This window comes from Corapipo altera, unplaced genomic scaffold (genome assembly GCF_003945725.1).
Source record: "Corapipo altera isolate COAL_440 unplaced genomic scaffold, ASM394572v1 112, whole genome shotgun sequence".
NCBI lineage: Eukaryota > Metazoa > Chordata > Aves > Passeriformes > Pipridae > Corapipo > Corapipo altera.
The window spans coordinates 5,268,815-5,283,185 of NW_020884899.1; the positions used below are offsets into that span (position 1 = coordinate 5,268,815).

Here is a 14,371-nt window from a genome sequence, read left to right on the forward strand (position 1 = left end):
GTTCCCAAAACTCTCACCCCACTCCAAGCCAGAGCTGGGCACATGCCCCAAGGCAGGCAGAGAGCCCTCAGGGAGCACCCTGTGAAGAAGCAAAAGGTGCTTCAGACCTTGACTGCTATTTATTGAGCCAGAAGAGCTGCCTGTCAGGCTCTGATTAACTACAGATCCATCCTCGTTGGCTTAATGAGCAGCACTCATGGCAACGAGAGCTTTGCCTTGGTTTGCCTCGCCCTGACTATTCTGTGGAGTGTGCAGGAGGAGCCTTCCTTGCTCCTTGCATCCCGTGGCTCCCTTCAAGCCCCTCTTTGCTCAGTGTCCACGCAGCCCACGATGGGGGTATGGGGAGGAGAGTGATGTGTCTCCTCACTGGGGTCCCAACGCCCTGCTGTAGCCCCTCTCCTCTCCGGGCCGGAGGGACCACCTTGGGTGGGAGCAGGGGATGCTTTGCATCTGCCTTGACTGCCTGTCCTGGCCTTTCCAAAGTGACAGGGGTCCCGCTGCTCCCCTCTTTGCTTTGGGACCTGCCCAGTGCCATCCCGTCCGGCCCCTGGATGTGCTGGCCATGCTCACGCCCAGGGAAGTTAGCCACTGAATAAATAGAGCATAAATACAGTTGTTAACGTGCCTAGCTGGAGAATGTGAGGCTGCAGAACTGGGCTGAGCCCTTCCCAGCTGGAGAAAACAGAGAGAAAAGATTTAGGTTTCCACTGACATTTCAGTCCGCTCTTTTAGTTTCACCTCTGTTTTCCCACTGTGGAGGGCTCCACGCTTTGCTTTCTCTTCTCTTTAGGAGCAGGAAAACTCCCTCCCTCTTGCTTTTCTCCCAGAGTGCCCAGGAGTGAGCTCTGGCTTCTGTGGGTTCTGGTTTAGGAAGAGCCAAGAGCTTCTTGAAACAACCTCCCGGCGTGGCACCCATGGACAGCTGGGAGCCTCACGGTTCTACAGACACCCTCTGCCACCACCACCAAGTTGGGGCTACGTCAGACCTGGGGATGAAGACGCTGGAGAAAACCCAAGGAACACAAGGAAAGGCTGGGGGTGCTGGGGGGGCTCTTCCCTGCGCCGCTCTGCAGGGCTGAAGCTTCACAGCACAGCAGGTGCCGGGAGCTGTCGGAATGGGTGCTGCCAGGGCATCCCAGCATGGCACTGGGGACCCATGGCCCCTCAGTGCCACTTCCCTGGGCAGCGGGCACTAGCACTTCCCGAGCTGGGTCAGGTCCTGTACCCCGACTCTGCAGTGGAAAGGGTCTCCCTGGTGGGAGAAATCTCCATCAACCACACAGCCCTGGCCATCCTCACAGGCGAGACAGTAGCAAAGGCTTCACAGCCCGGCTCTCGCCTGCAGGAGCCCCTGGAGCGTCGGCGCTCAGACGTGGAGTTATCCTGATGTGACCCTGCAGCGCAGCCCTCTGCATTCCTGAACCTGCCTGGCTGGGCTTTACGGCAGCTGGCGCCTCGGCATGGCCCTCGTTAATTAATTCGAGAGGGATTTGCCGGCCTGGACACATGTGAGAAACAAGGAAATGTTATCTGGAGGGGTGTGGGCAGGCAGCCAGGGCAGGGCAGGCACCGGGGGAGTCACTGCGGGGGATACGCCCGAGGGAAGAAGCTCAGCCCGATACAAAAGCAGAGAGATGTCCTGGAGCCCCTCTTTAATTGCATTATTAACACACAGCTGGAAACAGCGTAATGATTAACATCAGGTACGTAAGGTCCTTACACTGGGGGATGCACTGCTGGGACACACTTGCAGCCCCCCCTTATCAAGTCTGTATTTACACCCTGGGCCCCACATGGCAGAGATCAGGGCACCCGATGGGGCAACGCCTGTGTTTTGGACTCAAGTTGTGGTTTTGCACATAGCCAAGGAAATGGGGAGGATTCCCCTGAAACAGGAGCCACAGCCACAGGGAAATCGGTGTGGTCCTGCTGCCCAGTCCCTCCCATGGTGGAGGAATCGGTGATTTCCCCAGTTCTGTGGGCAAAAGTCTTTGATTTTTTGAAGCTGAGAACTGAAATGCGTCCTTTTCAAGACATCAAAAACTTCTGGCTGCCGTAGATATTTATTTCTCTGCGTCAGGAGGTGGGAAGTGATGAATTCAGCACAAATTTGCAACATTCAGTAACTTCCATCTGCAAATCCAGTCAGGTTCATCTCTGGCACATTGCAGTGTGTCCATACATCCAGACTCTCCAGCTGACTGGAGGCTGGACAGGCAGCTGGATAGGTACTGCCAGCCCAAAACAGACATGTGAAAGCCCTTTGCAAGGGACTCACCTGGCTGAAGCTACCCCAAAATCCTGTCAGTCACAGACTTGGCTGGTCTCCATGGCTGGTGACACTTGGGGCTTCTTACTCAGTGCTTTACCAGGAGGGAAACTAAGGCACGAGGGGGATGCCCCCTGTGCCCAGCTGAGTCCCAGTGGTTGCATTAAGCCAAGTGAGCCTGGTTTAGCACTCCCCTGGGCTCCTCACTGTCAGATCGATCAGGATCATTAGCATTTGCTAATCCATGCAGGGGCTGAGCAGCAGGGCTTGTTCAGGGCTGCCAGGACGCCTCCTGCCCTGCTGGGTGAGAGATGCCAGTTTAGGTTTCTCCCCAGATGCTTTGTTAACCTTGCTGTCTAATTTGCTGTGCAGAGGGACGGATGGCTGCTCCAAAATGCCTCCTTAGAGCACCCAGCAGCTGCCTTGCTGGAGCCCTGGGTAGGAGGGTGCTAATGCAGGGGAGGCTGTGCCCACTGTGTGCCTGGATGTTAACCAGAGGGTGCCAAAGACCAGGTTCATCAGCAGGGTGGAAATTCAGCACTTGAGAGCTCAAAATGCAAACACAAGCTGGAAGAATAACAGAATCATAGAATCAGACGGGTTGGAAAAGACCTCTGAGATCATCAAGTCCAACCCTTGATCCACTACCACTGAAGTTACTAGACCATGGCACTATGTGCCACATCCAGTCTCCTCTTAAAAACCTTCAGGGACAGAGAATCCACCACTTCCCTGGGCAGCCCAGGGCAGCATGAGGCTGGAGCAGAGCTTACAGCTTTTCCTTGAAGAAAAGACCAAGAAGGGGGGCTTGGTGTAGACACCATGGCTGGATCCTGACACCATGCCTGGCTCCTGCACTCCCTCAGGCATGGGCCAGCAGCCAGGGTGGGGACAGAGGACCTCAGAAGTGACCACTTATGGCCACTTCCCTGCTCTCAGCTTCCCGGGGCCGGGTGGCTTGGAGGAGCCTTGCGTCCCATGCCCTGGTGAGGAAGCATCCCCATGCTCTGGGGAAGGGGATCCTCAGGGAGGATCAGGCTGTGTGATGGGATGGGGACAGCAGGGAGATGGTGTGGCCTTGCTGGGCAGGAGGGATGTGGTAATGTCACTAGGCTTGTCCTTGTGTGGCCAGGTCAGGCCTTCCTGGAGAGCCAGAAATTCCAGCCCTGGCTCCCTAGTGGGGTGACACTGGGGAGTGGCCAAGCCCCAGGCTGTGGCACTGGGGAGGTGAGGGGAGCAGCCCATAAGTTGTCCTTTGTTTTTCCCTGTGGCTGGGAATGACTGGGAAGGAGAGCAAGTATCTACGTATTTGCCAAAAATTATTTTTGGAGTGGGGAGTTTTTGTGCAGCAAATAGGGTCAGGCTGGGATGGGGCATCTTTTGGGAGAGGGGCAATATGATGGTCTTCATTTGAATTTAGGAGCAGCAGTCCCTTTTGGGAGAGGGATCCCTCACCCTGAGCAGCTTCATAGCAGCTGCTTCAGGGAAGGGCTGAGGCTGCAGGCAGTGAGGGGGAGAGGGCTAAAGCCCCCAGCTGCAGCACAGGTTGCCTTAATACTCAGGGTGCCTGGGAGAGTCAGAAGCTTCCCCCAAATACCACCGGGATTTGGCTGGAGTCCAGTGGGGCTGACTTCATCCTACTGAAATGTATCATTATGGCCAGGCATAATGGGAATGTGTTGTGGGGTTTCAGGGGAGCTGGGCGTGGGCTCTCTGCAAGCACATAGAGACTGATTTCCTGCCTGCTCTTGCAGGATGAGATCTCTCTCCCCTGCCTCCTGCATCGCTCCTTGGTCTGATGACAAGCTGAAGGGATGCACTGTGGGTGCTGGGGAGGGGACCAGCACAAGCTCCTGCCCCAAAGGTGCACTGGCCCAGCAAGGACCACCGCCAGGGGCAGGCCTGGGGGTCAGCTTCCCCCCCCATGTGCTGTGTGTCTCTCTTGTAGCCCTCTTCTGTGGGAAACCAGCCCTGTTTCAAAGTGTCTTTCCAAAGAAAATCACTTTTGGCAGCCCTTAGGCTATGGCAGGTCTCTGCTGACCTGCTCCAGCGCTGGCATCTGTTATGGCTGTCACTGTCCTCTTCTGCCACCACCCCACTGTGTCCCCGCCGGCAAAAATCCACCTCCCAGCGCAGCAGTTGGGGACGGCCCGTCCAGCTTCGGCTTTTCCTTTTTGTAAACCGGCTTGTGCAGCTGTTCCCCCCCGTGCCCTCCTTTGCCTGCTTCTCTTTTCGCCCAGGGTGTTGGAGGTTTGGGGTTTGGAGAGATCCTTGCCTGGGTGGTCCCGGGAAGGGGGGGACCAGCAGCGCACCCACAGAATCATCCTGGGCAGATGGGATGGCTCGACCACGGGTGGCAGAGGGGGGGCTGTGACCCGAGGGGCTGTGACTGCTGGAGCCGTCCACAGCTGGAAAATCTCAAGCACAGCTGCAGACCGCCTGCGGAGGAGGACAGCGGGTGGTACCCCCATAGCTGCAGCATCCGCCGTGGGGTGAAGCCCCCTCGGGGCTGATATCGTTTCCCGCTAAAGTCCCCATAGCAGGGGTCTCAGCCTCCTGCTCCGCGGGGCTCTGTCGGGTTGGGACTAAGCCGGGTCGCAGGGTGTGCGACCCCCGGGGGTTGTCAGCTCCCGGCAGCAGCGGGACGGGGACACCAAATCCCCCAGGCCGCGGCGATGGGCGCGGGCAGCAGCCGTCCGGGCTGCCCGATCCCTGCAGAGGGCAGCAAGGCACCGGGATCCCCGGGACACCCGCAGGGGGTGGCCCCGGCGGGGCCGGACGGGGCGGGGGCGGCCCCGGGGCCGAGCTCGTTTAAAGGGCAGCGGCGGGAGGGTGGCGGCGGTAGAGAGGGTTGGGGCAGGTAGGGTAAGGTGGTGGTGCTGGGATCTGCTTTCCGTCCAGGTAGGTCGAGCTTCGTCCCTCCGTGCCCGGGGGGACTCCCTCCGGGCTCCCCTGGAGGGGAACTGGGCCCCGCTCGCAGGAGGGCACCGGCGGTGCCAGCGTGGGGGCTTCCCTCGGTAACTTCTCTACTCTCCTTAGGTGCAAAGATGGGGTGCTTTACCTTTATCAAGGTTATGATGATCCTCTTCAACCTGGCCATCTTTGTAAGTGAATCCCGGGGGCTGGGGTCTGCGGGAGTGGGTCCCGGGGGTGCCCTGAGCCGAGTGTGGGGTGGGTTCAGCCCGTCTGGCTTGTCTCTCCTGCCCCTCCATGTTCCTTTCCGTGGGCGATGGAGCAGAGGGTGTGGAGAGGTGACTGTAGATGGGACTTGTGTGTCCGTGGGACCCCGCTGGGGCGTGAGGTCTGGTCTCTGGCCCCAAACTAAAGCCCTGAGCTTGGGCGGGTTTTACTCCAACAAGGGCTGTGCCGGGCTCTGGGGACAGTGGCTCTTGCATCAGCTGCCTGTGTCCCTCTCTGTGCTGAAGCTCTGTGCCCCAGAACAGGGGGGTTTGCCGGGTCCCTGCCTGGGGGGCCCCATATCTGTGGAGGAGCAGCCCATGTGTGTGACTGTGGTCTGGGGTGTTGGGGTTCTTGGACATTGGGTACTTCCAGAGCACACACTGCTCCCACCCAGGGCAGAGCATAATGGAGCTCCCGAGAGCCCTGCCTCTGCAGGAGCAGTGGAGCCACCTGGAAGGGGGTGTGGTAGGATACAGCCTTGGGAAAGGGGGTGCAGAGCCTCCAGGCTTGCCCTGGTGAAACACTGCCTCCTTAAAGTTCCTGCTAGGATTTGGGAGTGGTGGGGAAGGTCAAACGGGCAGAGGTCAGGGCTGGGACAGACGGGAGGCAGCCAGGAGCTGACCTTTGCCCAGGAGTCTGTGAGTGTCTGGGGTGGGGGGGCTGCTCAGCTGCCCCTCTAGGTGGGTGGGCAGCTGCCCTGGATGGAGGAGCTTGTGGTAGGGTGGTGGTGGCGGCCAGTGTCTGCACTGGCTGTGTGGGCCCCTCTGGGGTCATGTGCTATGGGCTGGTGGCATTGCTGGCTTGGCTGCCCTGCATGGGGCGTTCTGCCCCACTGCCAGCACTGAAACCGCTCGGGGTGGGGAAAGGGGCAGCTGTGACACCACAGCTGTGCTGGTGGAGGGGTGTGTTACATCTGGCCGCCCCCAGTGTGCCCACAGTACCAGGAAGTCTTGCTTTGGTATGGTGAAAAATGGCAGAGGGAAGAAATACCTGTGCCAGGACCTTCCCCAAACAACAGATCTCTTGCCTATCTGGAAGTTGACATTGCCTTTTTCCTCCCAGCTCAGTGGCGGGACCCTCCTAGGAGTTGGCATCTGGGTCAAAGTGGATGGACAGTCATTTGTGGATATATTTGGGGCGCTCTCCTCTAGTGTCCTGCAGATTGTGAATGTGAGCTATGTTCTCATTGTCATTGGTGCCATCCTCCTGATCATCGGCTTCCTTGGGTGCTACGGTGCCCAGAAGGAGAGCAAGTGTCTCCTGATGATGGTATGGACCTGACTTACCTTCTTGTTTAGCCTCATTTGAGCTGGGTCTGTGGTGGGGGAGATCTGATGGACAGATTTCGCTGTGGATATGTGCTCTGTGGATGTTTCCATGTGTGGCAGTCTGGGTGGATTTTGGAAAGGCAGTGCTGGACTCAAAGTCTGCCTGGGGAAAGAGTGAGAGGAGGCAGGAGGTGGTGCTGAGCAGTAGTCAGTCCTGAGCAGGAATGTGTCCAGAGAGCTCAGCCCCATGCAGAGGGAGGGCTGGAGAACCCCAAGGTTGTGCTGCTTCTGCCTTGGAGCAAAGCTGAAGGCAATGAGGCAGGAGGGCTTAACCCCCAAGATCCTGTGGCCCTGGGGAAAGAGATGGGTTCCTGAGGCCCTTGAGGAATTCTGGCTGTCAGTTTGACCTCCCTCCCCTTGCTGTATCCTAGTTCTTCTCAGTGGTGCTCATCATCTTCATTGCTGAAGTTGCTGTTGCTGTGGTGGCTCTGGTCTACACAACTCTTGTGAGTGGCATACCTGAGTCTCGGGTTGGGCTGATCTGGGACATGTCCTACCCCTTGGGAAAACAGGAGATATGGGCTGGCAGTGCTGCCCATGGATGGGGAAGCTGAGGGGTGGGCGCTGCTGCAGGAGGAAGGGATGTTGGTCACTGCTGACACCCACTGCATGGACAGGCTGGGGTAGCCTGGCTGGGCTGAGGGTGGTGGGAACAGGGATTCCTGTTGTACCATAAACCTCATTTTTTTTTTTAGGGCAAGTTTTGCCTGCTTCTTTCTCTCAAGCTCCTCAGTCCATTACCAGCTTAGGCTTGACTCCTCTCCATCTCTGAGAGTAGGAGCTATATGGGAGAGGAAGTCGCTAATGCCTTATGTTGAGCAAACTCAAACCTTTATTAGGCAGCTGAGAAAACACCTGGAGAGAAAGGTGCTTGCCTCATTAGGCACTAGAGAAGTGAACCGTGGGTCAAACATCATTCCTGGCTCCCTCACTTAACACTGCTTATCAGATGACTCACTGGTCCTAAGTGACCTTGGTGCCATAAGGCACTGGTTAGTGGGGAAGGGGCCAAGCTCCCTGTGGGTCAAAGGGATGTGGTGTGACGTACTTCTGGCCATACTGGGTGTTGCTGGTCTCCTCCCCATAGGCTGAGACCAGTATGGGGGTGCTTGGCTCTATGGTGTTCCCCAGGACCTTCTCTGATGGTGTTTTTCTGCCTCTTCTTCCAGGCAGAGTCGCTGCTGACGGCTGTGGTGACCCCTGTCCTGAAGGAGCAGTATGGGAAGGATCCAACTTTCACGCAGATCTGGAATACCACCATGACAGAGGTGTGCTGAGCCCTGAGACCCTCACCTGTGGGTCAGAATCCTCCCAACACCAGCTTGGTGGTGCACACCTGGGTGGGCCAGTGGGATGGGAATGGGAATGCCGTCACAATCCTGGATGTGCTGAGCTGTCCCCACCTCGTCAGCTTCCCTGGTGCCTGGGAACCACCTGCTTGAGATCTAGTGGTCCCATGCCTGGGGTGAGATGTATGTGATGGTGTAGGGTATATGTAGGGTGAAATCCAGGTCTTGAGATGACTGTTGAGCACCCTACCAGAGCTGGGTTGAGATGGGTGACACCCTTCGTGACGCAGTGGGGTCCAGATTGCATCGGAGCCTGGAGGGAGACATGAAGGATGCTCTCCCCATCCCTTCCTCTCTCTCCCCCTCTTAGGTCCATTGCTGTGGCCTGAATAACTACACAGACTTCGATAACTCCTACTATTATGAGAAGAATGGGTTCTACCCCCCCCAGTGTTGTGGCTCGCCTGGGTCCTGCAATGCCACACTGGCTGCACAAAGGAATGTCACGGTACGGACACGCTGGTGGCTCTTGCCCTCTGGCGGAGCCTGTTTTGGGATGTGCCTGGGCATAGGGGTGGAGATGTGTCCTGTAGCTCCAGGCCCAGCTCTGGACATGGTGGTCCCACGGGCTTTAACTCCTGGGGGATGCTGTGGTGGCCCTGGCTTGTCCCTGATAGAGACCAGCAAAGCTATTACTGTTGCTCTGGTCCTAAAGGGAGCAGAGTGGGATGCCTGATGCTGGGCATGAACCCAGCATGCAGAACTCTACCTTTTTGGGTACTTTCTCTGCTTTCCCTTCTTCTGCTCACCCTTTGTCCTAATATGTCCGCTGAGAAGTGGCTGAATTTGCCCCCTGGAGCCCCCAGATCTTCTCCAAGGCTGTGTTCTCTGGGTGGGAGAAGAGTACCTCCCTTTCTGGGGATGCTGTGCCCTGGCAGTTGGGGCATTACCCCCTCTTGGTCATCCTCACCTGTGTGGTTGCCTCCTGTAGGGTTGTTTCGACCAGGTCCTGGAAGAAATCAGGACTAATGCGGGAGTGGCGGGTGGCGTGGCAGCCGGCATCGGTGCCTTGGAGGTGAGTGCCTGAGCACTGCTGTGCTCCCTCTTCCTTGTACCTGGAGGTGAGTGGTGGGGCTGGGACCAGCCTCAGTGGCTGAGGGGGCTGGTGCAGCCCCATGGAGCACCATCTGCTCCAGGCCCCTGAGCCTTCTTCCCTGGGCACATCCAGCTGTTCCTCCTTGGTGCGCTGGGGACGGTGGGCTGTGACTCAAACCCATGTTGGGAAGGGGGAGGGAGGATGCACATTTAGAGGGGCTGACTTGCATCTTGCCACCCCCAGATTGCAGCCATGGCGGTTTCCATGTACCTGTACTGTCGGCTGGATGCGAAATGATCCCACGAGGCAGGAAGATGATGTGCCCCCCGCCCGTGCTGGTGCCGTGCTCCTGGGGGGGACCCCATCCCTCCCTGGGTCTGATGCTGTCCTAGGCACTGTGATTTATAGCTGTACTTTGATCTACTGAGCTGGGATCTGTAGACTTAGTGTATATTTTTGTACTGATATGGCACACTGAGTCTGTACATAGTGATTTGGGGTGGTTTTTGAAGGGGGTGGGGTGGAAGAAGCTGTTCGGTCTGTTTAGCTGATGTCAGCAGGAGATAAAGCAGCACCAGGGCTGTTCAGGGCTGCTGATCTGGCAGTGGCACAGCAATGCCTTGATAAACTCTTGCAGGTGGGTGCTGTACCTCTCCCATGTGCTGTCCCCAGTGTATACCTAAGTGGGAGCTGGCAGGGCAGGGAGCTGGCCTGCCTCCCTGCTTCCCTCTATTGAGGTAACTACCCACCCTCTGGGTGGTAACTACACCTCACAGGGGGATGTATCTACTCCTGCACCCATTTTCTGCCAGCACTGACTCTGTTGCTGTGTTGTCCCCTGAAAGAGGGGCTGGCTGGTCTCTGCCCCTGCCTTGGCATGAAGACAGCCCTGGTGGTCCCTGGCCCTACAAGTGCCGGGCCTGCCCCCTGTGTGCCTTCTGTCATCTCATGGGTGAGCCCCTCTCCATGCTGTAAAGAAATGCAAATAAATTTTTCATCTTGGATTAAAAAAGTTATTTTCTGGAGTTGATCTTGGTACTGCCTTTGATAAATACCCTCTGTTCGGGAGGGTACAGGGGTGGGAGCTGCCTTGAGTCCCCCCCACCTTTCCTTCCAGGTCCTTGCAGGCAGCACAGCCCTGCCCTCAGGCTGCCTGCCCTCCTTGCCTGCGGCTCCTCCTCTGCTCAGGTGCTTGGAAACAAGCAGCCCAGTGTTTGCACAACAGATGGGCAGTGGTGGGGGCCACCACCAGCACTACACCCACCCTCCCTCTGCAACAGCCACTGCTTGCTCAGAGCAGCCGTTCATGGACTGAGCAACAGCTTGGCTTGGAAGGCAGGGCTGGCTGGGGTGTTCCTGTTTCCCCATCAGCCCCAGGAACCTGAAATGGGGTGGTGAGGAGGGATGGATCCTGCCAGCCCCATCTCTGAGCATCTCCATCCCTGGCATTGTCCCACACTGCCTTTGGGGGGGGGGGCCTGCTGTCCCTCTGTGTGTGGGGGTGATGGGGGGTCAGGGGTGGGCTGGGGGCATTTCCAGCCACCCTCTTTCCCCAGCATTGCTCCTTCACTGCCCTTGAGGATCTGCTTGCCCTGCCTCAGTTGCCCCATTTCAGAAGTGAGGCCAGGGTGGGTGGTTTGGGGGAGTGGGTGTTCCCAAGGGCTGCTTCACCCTATTTTTGACATGAGGCTCCCTGGTTGTGGGGCAGAGCACAGGGACTGGGGGAGGGTGGTGCTGAAGGACGGGGTGATTAGCAGTGTGCAAACAGCCTCCCCTTGCACTGCCTTGCTCTGTGCCTGCCATGGCACCCCCTTATCAGCTCCTGCACTGGGTACAGGGCTGCACCAAGGCACTGCTGTGGCCCACTGGGGTCTGGCATCTCCCTGGCACCATCCAGCATGCTGGTGGCAGTGGGATGGGCACAGGCACCTGCTTCCCCACCCTGAGTGACTCAGCCCTGGGGACATGGGTTTTGGCCCTGCCCCACAGCAAGGTGTGGGGGAAAGCTACCAGAAAATAGCCTTATCCTTCCTGGACAGGTGAATGCCCCAATTCCCCCATAAACTGTTGTCGCCTCGTGGGTGATATCAGGGCTTTTATGCCTCTTTTCCCTCTCAATGGACGTAGGAGCCGCCTGGGCCCTTCCCGGAGGTGTTGTGGTGCCCAGGAGCTGGTTGGTACAGAGCCAGGCACCTCTGGGCACACCTGGCCATGTCCTCCTCTGCTCCCTCTTAGTGGGGCTGCCTTGCAAAGCTGGCTCCTGGCACACACCCTCCCACCATCACCCCCGTGGGGTGGAGCAGGTTTGGGGGTGATGTCTGACCAGCCGATGGCTTCTGTCTTCCAACCTCGTCCTGGCCCTGGGGTTTCGGTGGGGCAGGACAGGCTGTTTCTGTGGCACTGAGTTTTGTCAATAACCCTGCAACCACCAGCTTTGTTCCTTCCCTCCACCTGCTGGGAAAACTCGAAGGACCAGTTTCTCCTCCCGGATGTGATTCCTTCCAGTTGCCCTTCGTGGCTCTTGGCTGCCCTGGCAGCTGAAAGCGCAGCAGTGGAGGGTAAGCCAGACTGGCACAGCCTCCCCTGTGCCCCCACTCTGCCCCTGCTCTCCACGTCCCACTGCCCAAGCACCACTGGAGCTTTTGAGCTCTCCAGAGGAGATCCCATCCCATCACCAGCCCCAGCACACATCCCAGTCCACCAACCCATGTGGGTGCCACCAGGTATCTCTGCACCCTGTACCCTGTACCCTGCATCCCTTAGACTTGTCAGGTTCTCTCAGACTGGCAACCCGAGGTGCCTGGCAGCACTCCAGAAGCTGACAGTTGTGCCATAAAAGCATGAGTTCCAAAGGTCCTCAAGGACACCTGGTGGCAAACATGAACTTCCTTATTGCCCCTCAGAAGATGTCAGGAGATGCCCGAACAGCTGGTGTATCTGGGTGTGTGCCAGAGTGGGGGCTCTTCTTTTCCACCTGCAACACAGGGTGAGAGAGGGCAGGAGGGTAAAGTTCCCCTGCAAGGATGTTGGGCAAGCAGTCAGTGCCCTGTGCCTGCCAAAGCCTGGTCACTGCTGTCCCCAGCCACGCACTAGCTGGTGCTCCCTGGTCCTTAGGTTGTCCCCCCTGGCCATACGGGGAAGGCAGAAGAGTTGCCTTTCACACCCCAGAAGCCCCATGGGGTGCCTGTGCACCCATTGCCCTACCATCTTGGGTGCCACACACGGGCCAAAGTCCCAGGAGATTTGTAGGGTGAATTCTCCACTGGCATGTGCCAAACCCTGGGTGGCACAGGGATCTGTGCTGGCAGGGGATAGGCAGTGCTCAGCACTCAGCGATTCAGGAAAGGAGCCGCCCCCTCCTTCCTGGGAATTAGCGTTGATGGGGACAGGTACGTGAGAGGAAGGAGGAATTGCACCTCTCTGTGTTTGTGTTGATAAAAGAAGTAAATTAAGAAGCAAAAGCAAACTTATCTGGCACCAGCTACCCAAGGAGTGCCCTCTGTGGGGAATTTCCCCCGCCTGCATAACAGCCTGGCCAGGATGTTCCCGGATTAGGGAGGAGAGGACATCCTCGAAGGGCATGGACTGGCCCAGGGGAAGAAGTGACGCAATGCACACTTTTCCTGGCATAGCCTTACTCCCTGGGTCCCCTTCTCCTTTTCTTCCTCCATGCCTCAGAGATAAACCATCCCAGGTGCTGACCCAACCCCAAGTGTGCTTTCTAGGCAGCTCCCTGCCCTGATTATTTGTGGGGGTATCAAAGGAGGTGATGGAAGGGCTGTTCAAAAGGCAGCAGGCAGGAGCTGACATTGAACCTGGGGTGTTAATCATTAATTCTGTGCTGGGCAGGACATGGGACAATAACCATCATGGGACAATAACCATCATGGTAACAACTCTGGGTACCCAGTTGAAGATTAATTCACTGCCAGCCTTGGGCGTGGGCACAGGAGGTGGCAGCCCTGTGTCGAGAGGCGCAGCAGGGAATAGGGACAGGGATGGGCTGGGTGCAGCAGAAGGACACCCCTCCGAGCTGGGATCAAGGGGAGAAGCCAAGCAGAGCCCCTTCCTGGGAGCAGTTTGGGCACCTTGGCATTGCAGGACTTTTTATGAAGCAGAGGGTGCTGAAAATTTAGGATCAGTTCCCTGAGCTGGGATGCAAGTGGCTTGGGTGTAGCATCACTGACTCCCTCCCACGCAGGGAAGGGGATGGGGTCAGCACACCCACCATCCCTCTAGTGCTGAGATCTCTCCATCCTAGAGATCCTCTGGATCTGTTATCCTGGAAGAGTGGCTGGAGGGTGTTTCCTTCTGTCTGTGGGGCACAGAGGGACTGTTGTGCCATGGGAAGAGTCAGCCTGGAGCTTGTCTCCCACCTACCAGCCCATCATCAGAACACAGGGATTCCCTGCTCCCACAGCAGAGAGATGTCTGGCAAAAAACCATAATGCATAAAAATAAACACCACCAGAAATTATGCAAAACTCCCCACCCCCCACAAGCTCTGGAAAGGTCAAGTTTCATGCCAAAGCTATTTTGCTTTTGTTTAATTATCAGCCAGCTCCTGGGACGCAGAGCAGCCCAGACAGGTTCTCCTTTGTAGGGCTGCACAAAGCCAGGGAGGCCGGGCTGGGGGGGCTGCAGGGACTGGGTGAGACCTGGGAACCACAGCTAGGGCAGCACAAGCTAAAGCTCAGAGGGCTGAGCTGTGGGAAGCAGGGGTCAGGCTTCCCAGAGCAGGCAGGTGACAGGCCAGTCCCCCAAACAGCTCCTGGCCAGCCTGGCATGCTCCAGCACCAGTGGGCTGTGCTAGGAAGGAAGTGAGACCCCAAAAAGAGGACATAATGGGGAGTGACCCAGCTCATCTAACAAGCTCTCAGGGACTGAGCCCCCTGGGCAATGAGCCTTGGCATCACCATCACCTGGGGGTGATGAGCTGAGGCTCTCCATCAGCCTGGCACAGGCGCTCCCCCTTCAAACAGGTTAACCTGTTTCTAGCACCGAGACTCCATTTCAGGAGGGGAGGCCCCTATGAACACAGCAGTTTGCACACACTGGCTCCTCGAGGTGGGCACGATATGGTGGGTGTCAGACCTGAGCCCCCATTGATCCTCCCCTTGCCTGTGGTACCCTGGCAGCAGCTCAGCACCAAAGGGTTTGGGCAGGAGACAGAGGGGGAGGCTGCCAGGAGGTGAGAGACCCTCCAGCA

At 57.6% G+C, this 14,371-nt stretch overlaps 1 protein-coding gene across 1 annotated transcript; it reads left to right on the forward strand.

Annotated features, from left to right (window-relative positions):
• The first annotated feature begins 5,070 nt into the window (after positions 1-5,070).
• TSPAN1 (tetraspanin 1) lies at positions 5,071-10,174 on the forward strand. Its single transcript, XM_027648992.1, has 8 exons — positions 5,071-5,170; positions 5,309-5,373; positions 6,512-6,718; positions 7,149-7,223; positions 7,947-8,045; positions 8,437-8,574; positions 9,058-9,141; positions 9,406-10,174. Exons 2-8 carry the CDS (start codon positions 5,317-5,319, stop codon positions 9,457-9,459), a joined length of 714 nt encoding a protein of 237 aa, XP_027504793.1. The 5' UTR covers positions 5,071-5,170; positions 5,309-5,316; the 3' UTR covers positions 9,460-10,174.
• The last annotated feature ends 4,197 nt before the right edge of the window (positions 10,175-14,371 follow it).

Excerpts from the sequence above, each read along its gene's own strand:
- TSPAN1 (XM_027648992.1), top strand. The coding sequence starts at position 5,317 with ATGGGGTGCTTTACCTTTATCAAGGTTATGATGATCCTCTTCAACCTG. Across the intron at positions 5,374-6,511 it reads TCTTCAACCTGGCCATCTTT|CTCAGTGGCGGGACCCTCCT; the intron begins GTAAGTGAATCC and ends TTTTCCTCCCAG. Across the intron at positions 8,575-9,057 it reads CTGCACAAAGGAATGTCACG|GGTTGTTTCGACCAGGTCCT; the intron begins GTACGGACACGC and ends TGCCTCCTGTAG.